General features: G+C 44.4%; 1 protein-coding gene across 2 annotated transcripts in view; it reads left to right on the plus strand.

Moving 5' to 3' along the window:
* Window positions 1-17,425, plus strand: part of LOC146860512 (aminopeptidase N-like) — an 832,137-nt gene that overhangs the window by 675,016 nt on the left and 139,696 nt on the right. For both annotated transcript variants that reach the window (XM_085644423.1, XM_085644425.1), the window contains one exon: window positions 12,105-12,245. In XM_085644423.1, coding sequence (XP_085500549.1) covers window positions 12,105-12,245 — 141 coding nt within the window. The remainder of the gene's footprint in view (window positions 1-12,104; window positions 12,246-17,425) is intronic.

Below are 17,425 nucleotides of genomic sequence, written 5' to 3' on the forward strand. Positions count from 1 at the left end.
GTATCAGTCTCTTAGTTGGTGTGTTTGCGACTGCATGGGTTGATGAGTAGCTACATGAGTGTCTATATGGGTTTTTGATTAGTTGTCTGAGTATCTGCATGGGTGCCTGAGTGTCTGTGTGGGTAGGTGGGTAGTGTGTGACTGTGCGTAGATGTGTGCATCTGTGAAGGGCTGTATAGGTGGGTGAGTGTATGTATGGGTGTGTTGGTGAGTGAATGGATTTCTCAGTGGTACATGTGTGAGTAGCTACATATGTGAAAGGCAGTATATGTGAGTGTTGGAGTATATAAATGACTATATGTGAGAGTGAGTGACTGTGAGAGTAGCTGTATTGATGAGTGTGAGCTTGTCTCAGTGATTATATAGGAGACTAAGTATGTGATAGTATCTGTATGAATAAGTGAGGTGGTGTCTGTATAACTGTATAGGTGAGTAAATGGGAGTGTGATTGATTCTTTGCATGACTGACTAGGTGTGTGGGTAACTCTATGGAGGAGTGGTGGTGTGTGAGTGTCTGTATAGGTGTATGAGTGCATATGATAGTGCTGTATTGATGAGTGACTGCATGAATGAGTGGATGTGTCTGTAGACCTAGGATTCAGTGAGTGGGTTGGTAGTGACTGGTATTGGTGTGTCTATGGTTATGAAAATGGTAGTCTGTATTTTAGAGTGGGTGTATCAAAGGTTATATTAGGGTGTGAGGCGGTACATCAGATTATCACGTGGATGATGTAATCAGTGATGTCATTTGAGATGTCGTCAGTGATGTCATCAGTGATGTCACTGACCATGACATGAATGATGTAATATGTGACGTCTTCAGCAGCACATTGTGGGGGCGCGAGTTATAGTTAGATCAACTAACTATAACGGCTGAATTTCTCTCGTTTTGTACGTGTGAAATCTCTAACTAACTAAAACGGCCCTGAAACCTGTGTTTTTTTCAGTGAATTTCTAAGGGTTTTTAAATGCTAATTTCTGACTTTAACAGCCCTGAAACCTATGGTTTTTTCGGTGAATTTCTATGGTTTTTAAATGCTAATTTCTAACTATAACGTCCCTGAAACCTACGGTTTTTTCGGTAAATTTCAAAGGACTTTTAAATGCTAATTTCTAAGTATGCCTACAGAGGTAGGACATGTGCAGAAAGAGGAAGAAAAGCACAGATGGAATCAAGAGAAATGCAGAAAGAGGCCACAGAAGTCCAGAAAGACGAAGAAAAATGCAGAAAGAAGTAAGAGATATGCAGAAAGAACCAACAGAGGGTCAGAAAGAGCCCTTGTTGCAAAGTCATCCTGTGCCCACAACTTTTTGCTGACTGGTACTGGTGGTAACTGACTCTGACTAACCATACCCGGAGCCAGTGCTATGCTGAAATACACTTAGAAAACAGTAAAAACATCTACACACACTAAGGTACACTATGGGGTGGGGTACCCATGTGATTGGCATGACCTCCCCTGTAAGGCTCTAGTACATAATAGGGCAGGGGGATTAAAACTACCTCTAAGTCAAAGGTGTAGAAAGAGGCAAGAGAAGTGCAGAAAGAAGCAACAGAGGTGGTAAAAGAAGCAAAAGAGAGGTGCAGAAACAAGCAAGAAAGGTGCAGAAAGAAGCAAGAGAAGTTCAGAAAGAAGCAAGAGAGGTGGAGAAGTAGGGTAGAGGGTGCAGAAAGAGGCAAGAGGGATACAGAAATGTACAAAAGAAGTGCAGAAAGAAGCAAGAGCAGTGCAGAAAGAACTAACAGAGGTGCAAAAAGAGGCAAGAGGGATGCAGAAAGAGGTAGGAGATGTACACAAAGAGGCAAGAGAGGTAAAAAAGAGGTAGGAGGAGTGCAAAAGAAAGGAAGAGAAGTGCAGAAAGAAGCAGCAGAGGTGCTGAAAGAGGCTCAAAGGGTGAAGAAAGAGGCAAGAAAAGTACAGAAAGAAGCATCAGAGGTGTAGAAAGAAGCAAGAGAAGTGCAGAAAGAGGCACGTGAGGTGCAGAAAGAAGCAAAAGCAGTGCAGAATGAACCAACAGAGGTGCACAAAGAGGCAAGAGGGGAGCAGAAAGAAGGAAAAGAAGTGCGGTAAGAGGCAAGAGAATTGCTGACAGAAGCAACAGAGGTGTAGAAAGAAGCAAGAGAAGTGCAGAAAGAGGCAAGTGAGGTGCAGAACGAAGCAAGAGCAGTGCAGAAAGAACCAACAGAGGTGCAAAAAGAGGCAAGAGGGGTGCAGAAAAAGGTAGGAGAGGTGCACAAAGATGCAAGAGAGGTGCAGAAAGAGGCAGGAGGGGTACAGAAAGAAGGAAGAGAAGTGTAGAAAGAAGCAAAAGAGGTATAGAATAAGGCAAGAGAGGTGCAGAAACAGGCAGGGAAGGTGCAAGAAATGGAACAGGGATGCAGAAAGAGGCAAGAGAGGTGCAAAAAGAGAAAAGAGGGGTGCAGAAAGAGTCAAGAGGGGTACAGAAAGAAGCAAGTGAGGTACAGAAAGAGGCAACAGAGGTGCAGAAATACACTAGAGAGATGCAGTAACAAGCAAGAGAAGTGCATAAAGAGGCAAGAGAATTGCTGAAAGAAGCAACAGAGGTGTGGAAAGAAGCAAGAGAAGTGCAGAAAGAGGCAAGTGAGGTGCAGAAAGAAAGAAACAGGCAAGAGAATTATGGAAAGAAGCAACAGGTGTGTAGAAAGAAGCAACAGAGGTGCAGAAAGACACAACTGGAGAGTATAAAGAGGTAAGAGGAGTGCAGAAAGAGGCACAAGCCTTGCAGAAATATGGGAGAGAGGTGCAGAAATAGGCAAGAGAAGAGCAAAAAAAGCAACAGAGATGCAGAAAGGGGGGGAGGGGTAGAGAAAGAGGCAAGAGGGGTGTAAAAAGAGGGAAGAGAGGTGCAGAAAGTAACAAAAGACATTCAGAAAGAAGCAACAGAGGTACAGAAAGAGGTAAGAGGAGTGCAGAAAGAGGGAAGAGGGGTGCAGGAAGAGGCACAGGGGTTACAAAAAGAAGGGACAGAGGTGCAGAAAGAAGCAAAAGAAGTACAGAAAGAAGCAACAGAGGTGCAGAAAGAGGGAAGAGGGGTGGAGAAAGAGGCAAGAGGGAAGCAGAGAGAAGCAAGAGAGGTGCAGAAAGAAAGGAAACAAGTGAAATGCACAAACAAGGAACAGATGTGCAGAAAGAGACAAGAGGAGTGCAGAAAGAGAGAAGAGGCATACAGAAAGAAACACAAGTGGTGCAGAAAAAAGAGGTACGAGGGTTGCAGAAAGAAACAAAAGAAGTGAAGAAAGAAGGAACAGTGGTACCGAAAGAGGCAAGGGAGGTGCAGAAAGAGGGAACAGGGGTGCAGAAAGAGGCAAGAGGGGTACACAAAAGAAGCAAGTGAGGTGCAGAAAGAGGTAACAGATGTGCAGAAAGAAACAAGAGAAGTGAGAAAGAATCAACAGAGGTGCAGAAAGAGGCAAGATGGGTAGATAAAGAGGCAATAAAAGTGCAGAAAGAAGAAAAAGAGGTGCAGAAAGAGGCTAGAGAACTGTAGAAAATGGCAAGAGAGGTGCAGGAAGAGGCAGTAGAGGTGCACAAAGAGGCAAAGGGGGTGCAGGAAGAGGCAAGAAGGGTACAGAAAGAAGCAAGAGAAGTGCAGAAAGAAGCAACAGATTTGCTGAAAGAGGCAAAAGGAGTGCAGAAAGAGGGAAGAGGAGTGCAGAAAGAGACACAAGAGGTGCAAATAGAAGCCAGAGAAGTGCATTAAGAAGCAACAGAGATGCAGAAAGGGGGAAGGAGTGAGGAAAGAGGCAAGAGGGATACAGAAAGAAACAAGAGAGGTACAGAAAGAAGGAACAGAGGTGCAGAATGAGGCAGCAGGGGGCAGAAAAACCAGCGCTCAGGAATTCCACTGCGTAGGACTTACAGGAGCCACCATGAGGGCTTCTTGGCCCCCAAAGTCCCTCAGGAGTAAATTGGACTTCATCCGCCATCCTGTAGTCTGTCAGGAGGTGCGTTTGCAACGTGGTGGAAAAAGGGAGGCATGGCCTCCGAAGATGTTTTAGCAATCCCACTGTGTGGGACTTACTGGAGGTAACAAGAGGGGTAGTGGCCCCCAAGGACAACATTGGGGGCCAACTACTCCTCCTATTACCTCCAGTAAGTCCCACACAGCAGGATTGCTAAGTTGTCATAGCAGGCCACACCCCTTTCCCCACCACTCTGCTAACGCACTTCCTGGCACGCTCTTGGATGGGGATTAAAGTCTCCTTCGCTGTTAGGGGGCCTTAGGGGCCAGCTAGCCTACCTGATACCTCCAGTATGTCCCAGATAGTGGGATTGCTGAAAGCTGGACACAGCCCACGCCCCCTTTCTCCACCACTCTCCAAACGCCCCTCCTGGCGTGTTCTAAATTGGGGGATTAAGTCCCATTAAATACTGAGGGTCTCTGGGGGCTAACTAGCCCTCCAGGTACCTCCAGTAAGTCCCACACAGCTGGATTGCTGAGAATGGTCCGAAACCATGCACCCTTTTTACACCACTCTCATCGCCCCACCAGCAGTGTGCCAAGAGGCGTGAGAGCAGAGTGGTGTAAAAAGGGGCATGGCCTTGGACCACCTCTCACCAATCCAGCTGTGTGGATAGAGATAGAGACCTCTAGCCGCAGATTCCTTAACTTTGAATTTCCCGTTCTGAGGCTCCTGCTCGGGGAAGGTTGAGGAGCTGTTCCCGTGGACGTTGCTCGTCAAAACAGGTAAATTCTTTCACAAAGTCATAGAGGCCTGAGACCTCGTGAGGTAATGACGCCGGTGCCAGTTCCTCCCAGTCCTTACTGGAGGCTGGTGCACAGGAGTCAACCCGAAGCTTTCCACGATATCTTGGTGAGGGGGCAACTATGGTCCAGATGGAAGTATATTTCCAAGCGTAATCAGTCTTGTTTGGGTCAATTCCTCTCCCTGGTGCACCTTCGGGCCCCAAAAAGGTTGAGGGGACTCTGATTGGGAGTTTGCCAGTGGCTTCGCCCTCTGCACTGATCGAGGACCTTGGCTTTCTTAGCTGGAGTCGCTACAACATCAGGAAACAGCCTGGTGCGGCTTACTGTAATGATGTCGGTGGCATCCGTAGAGGGGGATTTATCAGCGCCTCGACGCTGTGTGACCCCGAAGACACTATTAGTGGTGGACGTCGATCCAATGCCATCTTGATGCAGTTCAACAACAGAGATATCTTTAGTGGTGGACGGTAATACGATGCCGACTCGATATTGATAGGCCATGGAGACACCGTTTATTGCCACTGAGGCCTCTGCACCATCTCCAATACAAATTGAGGATAAGGATACTTTGATTGCCATTTCCCCAGTGTTTGCAGGAGGAGTCTTCAGATGCTGGTGGAGATGAGCGTTTGGGTACTCATGGCCAGCCTCATGCAGGAGGTTCTATGGCTTTTGTTGGGGACGTTAGTCTACAACGGGAAACAACCTTTACAACGCAGTCATTAGAGCGCACTACCTTTACAACGCAGTCATTACAATACAACATCCTTTACATCGCATGCCATTACAATGCAGCCATTACAAAAGCATGTCATTACAAATAAAATGCATGCCATTACAACGCATTATAAGGTAAGTAATGGGAAATATTCATTTTTAACCCTACACTATCCAACACTTACCTTACTGCTTCACTCACTGGAGTGGAAATAGTCATTTTTTTACTCCTACACTATCCAACACTCACCCTACTGTTGCACTCACTAGAGTTGGAATAGTAATTTGTACTCCTACACTATCCAACACTTACCCTACTGTTGCCCTTAAAGTAATATGCGTTGTAATGGTATGCATTGTAGTGACATGCGTTGTAAATGTAGTTTCTCAAAATGCATTGTAAGGGCATGCGCTGTAAAATCATGTGGTGTAATGGACGTTGTGATGTAAAAACTGCATTGTAAAGGCATGTGTTTCAAATGTTTGTGTTGTAATGTCATACATTTGTCTACAACCGTCCTCTACCTATGATTTAATTTCACCACCTTGAATAGTGCCAGAGGCTAGTGCCGCTTTTGCTGGGGTCAATAAAGAGTCTGCTGATACTTTAAAGGTGCAGCTTCCTGTGGTGTCTCTGTCCTCGGATCCCTTATTGTGTCTGCTCCATTATAGTGACACTGGGGTTGAGCCTTTACTTCCTTTTGGAGAGTCGCTATACGACATTCTTCTAGGGACTTGGGCTAGGCCAACGTCAAGAGTTTCTGTTGAGCGTGCCATTGCACACTGTCATCGACCGGCTCCAGATGATCCTGTTTGTCTTTGTCAACACCCTAATGTTACAGGGCTTGTTGTGCAGGCAGCTTCAGCTTTGATAAGTTTGGAAACTCCTCCATTGCTTCCACCAAGCAGGGAGTCTCGTGGTTGGAGACGTGTGACCAAAATATGCTTGCTTCCACTTGTTCGGCCCTAAAATCTTTAAACACTTCCTGTGTGTTTGGAAGGGCTTCTTTTGCCCTATGGGATTCTGTCGATCGACTACTTCCTTCTCTCCCGAAGGGAGTTATAGATGAACTTATTCAGCTGATACAGGATGGTCGTGAAATGGCAAAATTCACTATCAGGTCGGCAATGGACAAAACGGATTCTGCTGGTATAGCTATGGCTAGATCAGTATCTCTGAGGAGGCACGCTTGGTTGCATGATTCCAGTTTCCCTCAGAATGTTCAGGACAGTCTAAAGGGCTTACCTTTTGACGGAATCAATATATTTGATAGCCATGCTGATTCCGCAGTCCAGTGTCTCATGGCTGTCAATTTGTGATTGGACCTCATCAGGTCTTCTTAATTTATCCTGTGGTATCCATGGCTGTGGTCCCTATGTTCATGGCCTTCATTGAATTAGTAGTGTTGAAGTAGGTGCAAGGCCAACAAATGGCAGCCTGGGGAACCTATGGTGCCCCCCTGTTGATCCCTGCCACACATTGGGGTCCCTGCCACAGGGTGCAGGGATGAACTGCACCCCTGCATTTCACAGGGCGAGCATGCATTCCATTCGGAATGCATGCTCCCATTGTGAAGGATACGAGTGTGACCGAACAGGGTTCGGTCGCATCGTACTTGCAGGTCCTTAACCGACGACAGTAGGCCGGTCGGTTCCGGTTCCTGACCGATGTCGGATGGCTCCATAGTATCCTACATGTGTATTTTGACTGCATCAGAACTTTGAAGTAGTGGAGTCAGACATAAAGTAGGTAATAAAGAAATAAAACTATTTACCTTGTGCAAGCTGCATCGCCAACTCAGCGGTGCCATGCGCACCAGGTAAATCATTTTATATTTTTATTTACCTACTTTATGCGTGGACGTCGTATGTTTGACTCCACTACCCCCACACTGCCCCTCCCCTGCCTTGCCCTGCCCACCGCCCCGCGGCACTTCCACAGCGAGCCACCACAGCTTAGGGCATGTATGTGCGCCACATGTGCACACATGCACATTTCAGGGGTGCAACAGGGTGTCCTTTTGGAACCCTTGCCCCCTTGAAATTGCATACACAATTAGCGAATACCTATTGGGTAGATGGCTTCCTTAACATAACTATTGATCTCCTTCTGGAATTCAGGTGTTGGGTTGTTATCCAAAATCTCATAGTTCCTTCTAGCTCAAACAGAGACTTGAGACCGGAATTGTCATAATCACGGAACTATCGCATGATCTATATCATGATCCTGCATCAACAAACACTTATTGTTGGAGGGCGCGGTAGGAGACACCGACCCATGACGAAGTAAGTTAATGGGAGGATCAAGCACAATCGTACCGATCGGACAGATATGAGACACTAACTTAAAGGATTGGATGAGGTGGCCTTTCATGTCTGCCAGATCGGACAAACATGAGACTTTAACTAAAAGTATTGGACGAGGTAACAAAATAGAGACATTTTGTCCTATCTCCCTTAAGGAAACAAACAGTAAGAGTGATTTATATAAGACTCTCTACAGCCCAGTATACCTAGATGACACAGGGACAGCATGCTCCTGTAGGTGAATCAGGGGAATGTCCATCTCTGTTAATTACACATGCTACAGGAGACAGTCAAATGTATATCCTTGGGGATAGAACATTAAGGATACATGAAATAATGATTAGAACAACATATAATACACGCTGGATAAAGGACTAGATTAATGAATGCAACCCATTTTTAAAAGCATGTTCATTTGCAGAGTTTGGCTACAGGGCGGTGTTTCCAGTTTGGCCCGAAATGGGAGAAAAAATAATGTAACTCAGGTAAGATGCACTTGGATGATCTTACTGACTAATACTGATGCTTGAATTTTTTATATGGGAGTTCCACTGTCCACTTGGTGTTGGGTGATTTTTAATGGATATATCTGGAGATTTGACAGTTTTTATACCACACTGGTGTGCATAGAAGTTAAAATACAAGGGAACATAACCTTGTGTAAGGGAGGATTAACTTATGCAATTGTCAAGGGGAAGTATTTTGCTATGTTACCTTGTTTCTTTATAGGTACAGAGTGCGAGTGTGGTTACTTACAAATATAAAGTAAGGCCTGTTATTTTACTTTTGGTTAAATTGTAAACGATAAGATTTTGATTATCCACAAGAGATCGGTATCCCGAGGAAGGCCAGAGACCCATAAGGGCATTTGTGATTGGCTGAAACATGTCAGTACAAGCAGATGGGGTAATGGAGATGTAACTCCTCCTATAAACCCAACACTTACTTTTAACCCTCTCAAGTGAGACCATTAAAGACATAACTATATAGGTGACCACGTAGGCAGTTTTAATAGAATAATAATAATCTGCATTAGGGATCCCTCCTTTGGAGCACCTTCTCCTTTTTTTTCTCTTTTCTTCTTTTAAAAAAAAACAAGCGATCCACCATGAGTGTTGGTCTGCACCAGGGTGTTGTTAGCAGCCCTATGATAAAGCATGCCACTATATAGTGTGTGAGGGCATTCTTAAGAAACCCCTAGGTCTTTTAAAGGTAGCAGTTCTCTGTCCTTCACTTTGTGTGGGGTATACAGTCTGAGTTAGGAGAGCTAGGGAAGGCTCACTCTCTTGACCCTTGTTTTGTGTGAGTATACCACATGTAGCAGACCCAAGTGTGGGCAGCTCTAACTTAGACAGTCTTCTCTGTTAAGGCATAAAGCTCACCATTTTTATCAATCCACCTTTGGTTTGTATTTTGGCAACCAATATCACTGTACAGGTGTACGTAAAATGGATAGAGTTCACAATTTAGCTTTTTCAGTGATATTAACTAACTTTAGGTTTACTTGGCATTTAGTGGGGGGATTCATTTTCTGCTTGCAACTTTTTTACATCTATGTACACAGCAAATCATTGTTCACTAAGGGCCTGATTTGGAGTTTGGCGGTGTGGGAGAGTGCTTCAATGCCACTGCTCCACTCCCACACTGCCAAACATGTCTGCCTCCCAGCCTCCAGATTATGAGTGAAATTGTGGTCTGGTGCGCGGCATACTGGTCCCACGGCTATGCAGTAAAAAGTCTCAAATGTGAGCCTTAATGCTGCATTTGCCGCAGGGCCACCACAGCTCTTTCCAGCATGGCATGGACTGTGAGGTCCATGTCATGCTGGGACTGGGGGTGCATGTATAACAAGGGGTACAACATGTGCCCCCCCCTGCATGCACCAACATGCATGGGGCAAGGGTTGTTTCCTGACTGCCAAAAGTTTCATGGAGTAAGAACTTCCATGAGAACGCTAGCATTCAGGAAACTTGTAATATGCATGGCACTGACGCAGTGGCACCGCCAGCATATTTTTAGCCTCTGGCCACCGCAACATGGAAGTCCGACCGCCAAAGTTGTAATACGGTTGTCAGAGCACCGGCGCAGTAGTGGACAGACCACCACCACCATGCCATTGTGAGCTTGGCGGTCCACAGACCGCCAAACTCATAATCAGGCACTAAGAGACTTCTTGGAATCATTTGAGATGAGGTTTTTAGGTTGGGTGTACAAAAATGGATACTGAAATGGGAGTCAAGGAAATTGTTTCTAGAATACATAAAAGTGGTTGTAGGCAAATATGGATCTAATTATGTTTTTGTCCCTTTTTGCACATCTCTAAGTAGATAATGTGAGTAAAAATGGCAACTGAGTCGTTTTTTTCCACAGGACATGTTCTGCCATTCAGCAGCTCACCCACCCACAATACCACACACATAAACTCATCAATCAATGAAGAGAAAAGTTCAGCTATCAGTTGATATAGGGGCTCTACTAATGCTTGTTTTGTTTGTATCTTTCCCAGAAAGAAGTACTCTTCAAAGTACACTAATTTCACAATTTCGCAAAGTAGTGCAAAGGGTGTCAAATTTAAACAATTTCAACAGTGTAATTTAAAATCCTAACAACCATACCCTAAATAGATAGTTTATGTAATTTGATTACTTCAAAGAATTCATTGGGAGTGCATAGTCAGGGTCAGATATAGAACAGAGGGTGATATTTTCCCCATAATAAAATCTTCATTGGGGGTTAGACAAGGTTGTGTGATGGCCCTTTGCTGTTTCTTCTCTACATCATTGATTTGGAATGGAATCCCATTTGTGCAAAGTAGGGAAAGAGCTGGCCAAAATTAAGTCTATCTTTCTACTGGTTTTACTGTACTTAAATGATGCATTCTAATTTCAAGAACCGCAAATGGTCTAAAACTCCTCCAAGATGCTGTTTATAGTTTTATGGGGGGCTAGACCTCCAAAGTAATATTAGCAAATCTTTTGTGAAGAGTATTGGCCAGAATATTGTTAAATGAAAGCGTTTTATTTGGATGGAACAGACATTTGTAGGGTTAAGACTTTAACTTATCCTGGCTTTACCTCTGGCTCATAACTTAAATAGGCCCAGCCTTTATACTAATAGGGTGTCTCAATGCCAAAGAGCCGTAAAGTCAGTTTTCACCCTTGCTCACTAGTTGGGGCACAAGTCAGTATAGGAAATGACCAAAATTTACAAAAGTAAGTGTATTTTATAGCAGCTTAATGAGCAGGTGTCTGGGGATGCAAGGGTGCCGGGCAATTGCAGAAGGTTAAGAACACATTTTTGCGAAGTCTCTTGGCAGACCCTCAAGCCACTCCAAACTTTGTGTCAATCTGAGCTGGGTCTTACCCATATGGTGGATAAATTCCAGCTGGAACCTTTGTTACTCTAGATTAGAATCTGGGGAAATACGAGAGCACACCTATAGAAAGGGAGGTGCTGGAAGATTGTATTTCCCTGGATAATGCCCTGGCGATCCCTTGGATAAATTACATCAAAATGGCCTTTTCAGATTTAGATCTCCCAGCGTTATTTTATAATCCATAGAATATAAATGGAAAGGCTGTGTTTCAGGTGAAAGAGGTTTTTAAAGGAAAGGAGGGTAGGCGTCACCAGGCGAAATTTGATAAACTCTGTTCCAGTGCCAATTATAACTTAATTAAAATGTTGCTGGGCTGTGAATTTCATGTACTATCGATTTTAAATGTGAATTCCAAGTTTTATCTCACAAGATTTTGTTTTACTACAGTACATTTATTAGTGTCATTTTCTAGGAAAGAAGACTGGAGATTACCATTGCCAAGCTGCCCGTTTCCCACCAAAGCACATTGCACTTTACTCTTTTTTTGTCACTTATATTCTTATGCATGGTAACTTTTTCTGACCCCAATTTTACTTTTGCTAAGGTCCTATAACCAGGCCTATGGCTTCTTAAAAGAATTGTGAAAAATGGATCTGTGTTGCCATGGCAAATTTTGTTCATTGTGCCTTGGGGATCAGAAATAGATATGGGACATTGTAATGTAATGTGTACATTAATCTTCGGCTGTTTTAGATCTGTTTGTCACTGAACTTTTCATGACTTGCTTTAGTAAATGTTATAGTGGGAAGTCCATTGTATGTCAGCTGGTTTTAGACTGTGTGGTTTTATGGCTGTTGATAAGCCAAATAAATTGTATTTGACTACTTGTGCTACAAAAATAATAGTCAGCATTGTTGTAATGTTGCATCCTATTCTCAAAAATTATAAGGTACTCAACAGTGAATATAAAAAAAATTACAAGCAGAGATAGCCAACTGCATGTTTTTCATGTTCTTTTAATCTCTGTCTTTAGATATCTCGAGTATTCCATGGATACCACAAAGATCCGAAAGCAGGATGCAATTTCTACCATTAATGCAGTCGCAGCAAACCCCATTGGACAGAGCATAGCATGGGAGTTTATTTACTCTCAATGGAAGATAATATATGCTCAGTAAGTATATTGCTATATTTCAGGGGAGATTAAGAGCACAGAGGATTGGTCAAAATAAAAGAAAATTGATCATATCAAATTAAGGGTTTGAAATGGACAAGATGTAAATTCTTGCAAACTTCCTCAGCATTAAAATTCATGGCATATTTCAAACATGGTATTCAAGTGTTCCTACTGCATTTGCACTCATAATATATTGTAATAAAATCGGATTGATGCAAAACATGGTAATCCAATTCTGCTCCATATTGTTATTAGGTAATATTCAATGGAACAAACCAATTTAACTCCAATTGATTTTGTGGAAGAATGATTACACCAGGGTTAATGAAGGAAATGTGTTGTGTAATCATTGCTACCTTTGTATTAACATTTATTGATTAAGAACCATTTTACATGCATGGGACACATTTTAACCAAGCAGTCATAGTCCACGAAGATCCTGTTAAAGAAAAGTAAAGCAAATTCACTTTGCATTACTCTTCCTACACATAGAATTAATAAGAGAAAATGAATATTTTAAAAGGAAAGTGTGAAATCAATTTCTCCCATGTTTTTGCTCTGTTGTAGAACCTTCGTTAAAAGCAAATACTGTGTGACATATTCCAAATTGAAGAAGCAAAATAAAAAATGTATTTATTTCTCTATGGTGGCCTGTTGTGTTGTGCACCTACTACCAACCTCTTACACCCATATCCTAGCCCTGCCACCCATAATGGAAAATTTGGTCGGTGTTGTCAAATATTGAGCTTAAGGTTCCTCTTGACCTGGAATCCTCTTTCATTTTTTGTATGGGTAACATTGCAAAGTGGGAAACTGTGCCTGCTGCAGCCAGTGCACAACACATGTTTAAAACTGGCAAGGTAGCAATCTCAGGCTTTCATTAATTTGTGTTTATTAATTCAATACAATTACTCTATATTATAATGAAATATAAAAAGTAGTCTGCGTTAAAGGGACTGATATTTATGAGGCAGCATTAAGCTACAAAAAGTGGCTCAGTGCTGCCTGATAAATATCACGCAGGCTTCTGCGCCACGGAACGTCACAAAAAGTGACGTTCTGATGGCGCAACGGGCCTCATAAATCTGCCCCTAGATCTCCAGCAGTCCCGAGACCCCAGCCCTGCCACCCTTGTGCTGATCAGAGCCAAAATTACTGACTTCCACGAGGAGGCGGATAGGGAGATAGCATTTTTGGATAGAGAGGTGCGCGCCCATCAGTATGCCTAGGGTTATGCCCTGTCAAAACTCTTGCTAATCTCATCAGGCAACCACATGCCTCTTCCTTTATTACAGCACTGCAGGATGAGAGGATGAGGCTTCTGGCAGAACAACTCCCCCTACGGAAGTCATCGCTTGAATCTCAACCTTTTACTCCCAGTTATACACTGCCGGCGATGCGGCCCCACTAGGTTATGGACCAATATTTTGACACCATTGAACTCCTATGGCCTAGTATTAATCACCGGGACTACTTGTAAGAACCATTCACTCAGGAAGAGATCTCTACAGTCATCGCGAGGGCTCCTGGGCGACAAGATCAGATGGCCTCACCCCTGCATTCTATAAACAATGCCCGCCTCTCCTTGTCCTGCACTTAGCCGCCATTTATAATGATTCTCTCGAATGCAGAAGTTTCCCCCATCTCTTTGCGAGGCCTTTCTCGCCCTTCTTTTGAAACTGGATTAACCTCCAGAGTGCTATGATTCATATCGTCCTCTGTCCCTCATAAACACTGATAATAAAATGTACGCCAAATTGCTAGCTACCCGCCTCATCCCACTTATGTCATTAATCGAACGCCAGGATTAAACCGGTTTAATTCCGGGGCACCCCACCTCTCACAATCTTCGAAACATCTTCTCAGTTCTCCACCAGATTAATCCCTCTCTCCCAGCTGTGGCTGCCCTATTAGATGCTACCATAGCCTTCAAATACTCTGGAGTGCCCATTCCTCTTCTACCTCCTCCGCGCTTGGGTTTCAGCCTAGATTTCATACATAAGATACAATTACTTTACACGCTTCCCATGGCTTGCATCAGAATAAATGGGCAGGTCACTGACCCCATTGCTATTTCAAGAGGTACCAGGCAGAGGTGTCCCCTCTCCCCCATGTTTTTTGCCATCACATGGAACCCCTGGTGGCTAGTCTATGCCAAAATCACACCCACCGAGTCACCGGCTTCTCGGCCTGCCACGTTGTCACCTCCATGTACGTGGATGATGTCATGATTTACATCCAAGACCATCAGGAAAATCTTGCACCCATGACGAGGGAGGTGGTGTGGTTTGGTTGCTTTCCGGAGCCCAAGTCAATTGCAGCAAGTCGGTCCTTTTTCCCCTAACAGACACCACAAAGTCTTTCACTAGATACCTAAGCATCTGGCTGAGTGGGGACGTGGACGAACTTTGGAATTCCAACTTAGGTTGGGCGATGGACTGGCAGGAGACCAAGATCCGCGTGTGGCAAAAACTAGCTTTATCATTAGCTGGGCGCATTGCCATTGCTAAAATGGTGGTGCTCCCAAAATTTATGTACCTCTTTTTAAACATTCCAAACCTCTCACATCGCATTTTTTCCCCAAATTACACTCCAACATTATCACTCTGGTCCAGGCAGGACGACAACTTAGAATTGCTTATGATATTCTTACACCACCACTTGTCCGGGACGGTATGTGGGCCCCAGATTTTAATCTCTACGTGCTGTGCGCCCAAGCCAGCTTCCTCCACTTTTGGCTTCATCCCATGCCTTTCCAACCCCATGTGGTGGTTGAGACGGACTTCTTCAGACTGCACTATTTCTCCCACCCAAATGCTCACGCAGTGATTTGAAACGGTTGAATGCCTGCATTGGGCTTGGGACAGGCTGCGTAAATACACTGGTGCAGGCACACTGTATGCTCATTCCATGAAGCTTGCCAGCAACCCAGCATTGCCCCCATTGCAGACATCAGGCAAGGCCCGCCGCACAGCCCACCAAGGACTTAACACTATAGCGGAAGTCTACCCTGACAATATGTTTTTTACCCTTCACGAAAATGCTGCTCCAATGGACAAGTTATTGTATTACCAGATTAGAGCGACCTGCAGAGAAGATAATCCCAGTTTCCCTCAGGCCCCCCTGACCATTGCTGACCTCGAATTTGTCCATACCTTCAGCTCCCTGCATAAGCTGGTCACTAGACTGTATGCCCTCACACTGGCCACCTCTTCCATTAGCAGTGAGCGCCCCCGCAATGCGTGGAGAGGTGACTTAGAAAGGGACCTTCCTCCTGAGCACTGGTTATACTGCTGCAACCAGATCAAGAGCCTCTCCCCAACTACCACCTGAGGCTCATTCATTTTAAGTATTTGCACAGACTCTACCACTCCCCTGCGTCACTACACAAGATGGGCTTACTCGACAATGACAAATGCACACGCTGCTCGGCTCCTGGCGTAGACTTTGCGCACTTGGCCTGGTTGTGCCCAAGGGTTTCAGCGTTCTGTCATGGGGTATGTGCAGCTATCAGTGACATCACACTGGAACGCATCACTCCCGATCCCCTGGTGTGTCTCCTAGGTTACGTCAAGCATATATCAGATGCCAACCGCAAACTCATTGTGATGTTTCTAGTGCATGCTAAGCGTAGGGTGTCCATCATCGGGGGGTGTAAACTGGAGCCCACAGTTAAGAATTGGTTGGACGATGCAGCCCATTGCCAGACACTGCTAGGTGAATTTTGGGATTTGATGTCGGCGGACAGCAGGCCCCCAGACATATGGGCACCTTTAATCTCCTACATGCAACGATTAATCACTTCCGACGACCCAATAACAGACTCCCTCATCACCGACACACAAAATGCCAGAGAAAGTGCCGCAGGTAGCACCCCCCCACTGAGTCAGCCTATTTGCGCTTCCCCCATGTGCCTTAATCACCACTCATTATAGATGGGCTCTGTATTGTGTTCCTTTTGCTCGCCATCATCTTCCAATGTGGAAAGTAAATGTAAGTGTAATCGCTACTGTATCATTGCTGCAATGACAACCTGTAATGTGTTATGATTTCCTTTTCAGTAAAGGTTTTTGAAATAAAAAAAAAAGGATTTTTAACAATTCTTTGATGCATAGGGAAGTCTTTGTGACCTGAGGTTTTACAGTTCTCAATGATGACCTCTTGTTTTAAGCGAAGGAATGCATGTGGATATCTATCAATACCTGATGCCTTTCACCTGATTTAGTGCAGTATCCGAGTCTGGTTCTCAACAGTTTCTGCATCCCTCACAGTCCAGTTTCAGAGCAGGTTTCTCAACAGAAACTACTCTTCTTGTAGTTACAGAAACAATGCGAAACCGTTTGGATGCTGGAGAAACTGTGGCACTTATGTTGCTTGATTTGAGTGCCGTTTTCGACACGGTATCTCATAGCGTGTTATTGAAAGCCCTACAATTAATGGGTGTCAATGGCTTTGCACTCAATTGGCTTGTTGATTTCTTGACAGACCTACGGCCAGCTCCAATACCCATGTATCACCTTATGGGGTACCGCAGGGCTCCATTCTCAGCCCTTTACTGTTTAATGTCTATGTCAGGTCTTTGGCTGCTATTAAGGAAGATTCTGGGTTGTCTATTTTCTCCTATACCTATGGCACCCAAATAATCTTCTCCTTTTCTGCTGAACGGGCGCCTAAGTCATCTTCTCTTCATACTGCATTGAGGAACATTGCAGGTTGGATGCAAGCCAATGGCGAAAAGACGGAAGTGGTTATTTTGGGGAATAATAAAGATCCCTGGGGTCCTCAACACTGGCCTTCTGAAATGGGTGCTCTACCCCAGCCTACGCATCAGGTCCACAATTTAGGCTTGATCATTGATGACCAGCTATCAATGAAGCAACAAGCGGTGTAGGTGGCCTCGACCTGCTTCACCATACTTAAATGGCTCAAGAAAATCCTTTGGATGTGGCCCGCCCCACTCAAAAAACTGTGGTCCAGGCTCTTGTCACTTCTAGACTGGATTATGGCATCATCCTGTATCTAGGAGTCAATGAGGATGTGATACGCAAATTACAGGTGGTGCAGAATTGCGGCCCCTAGGCTGCTTTACCAAGTTCCCAGAATGGCTTCCATCTCAGGTTATCTTTGGGACCTTCATTAGCTCAGGGTGGCGAATCATATAAAATTCAAAGCCCTGA

This window comes from Triturus cristatus, chromosome 3_1 (genome assembly GCF_964204655.1).
Source record: "Triturus cristatus chromosome 3_1, aTriCri1.1, whole genome shotgun sequence".
In the NCBI taxonomy this organism is placed as follows: domain Eukaryota; kingdom Metazoa; phylum Chordata; class Amphibia; order Caudata; family Salamandridae; genus Triturus; species Triturus cristatus.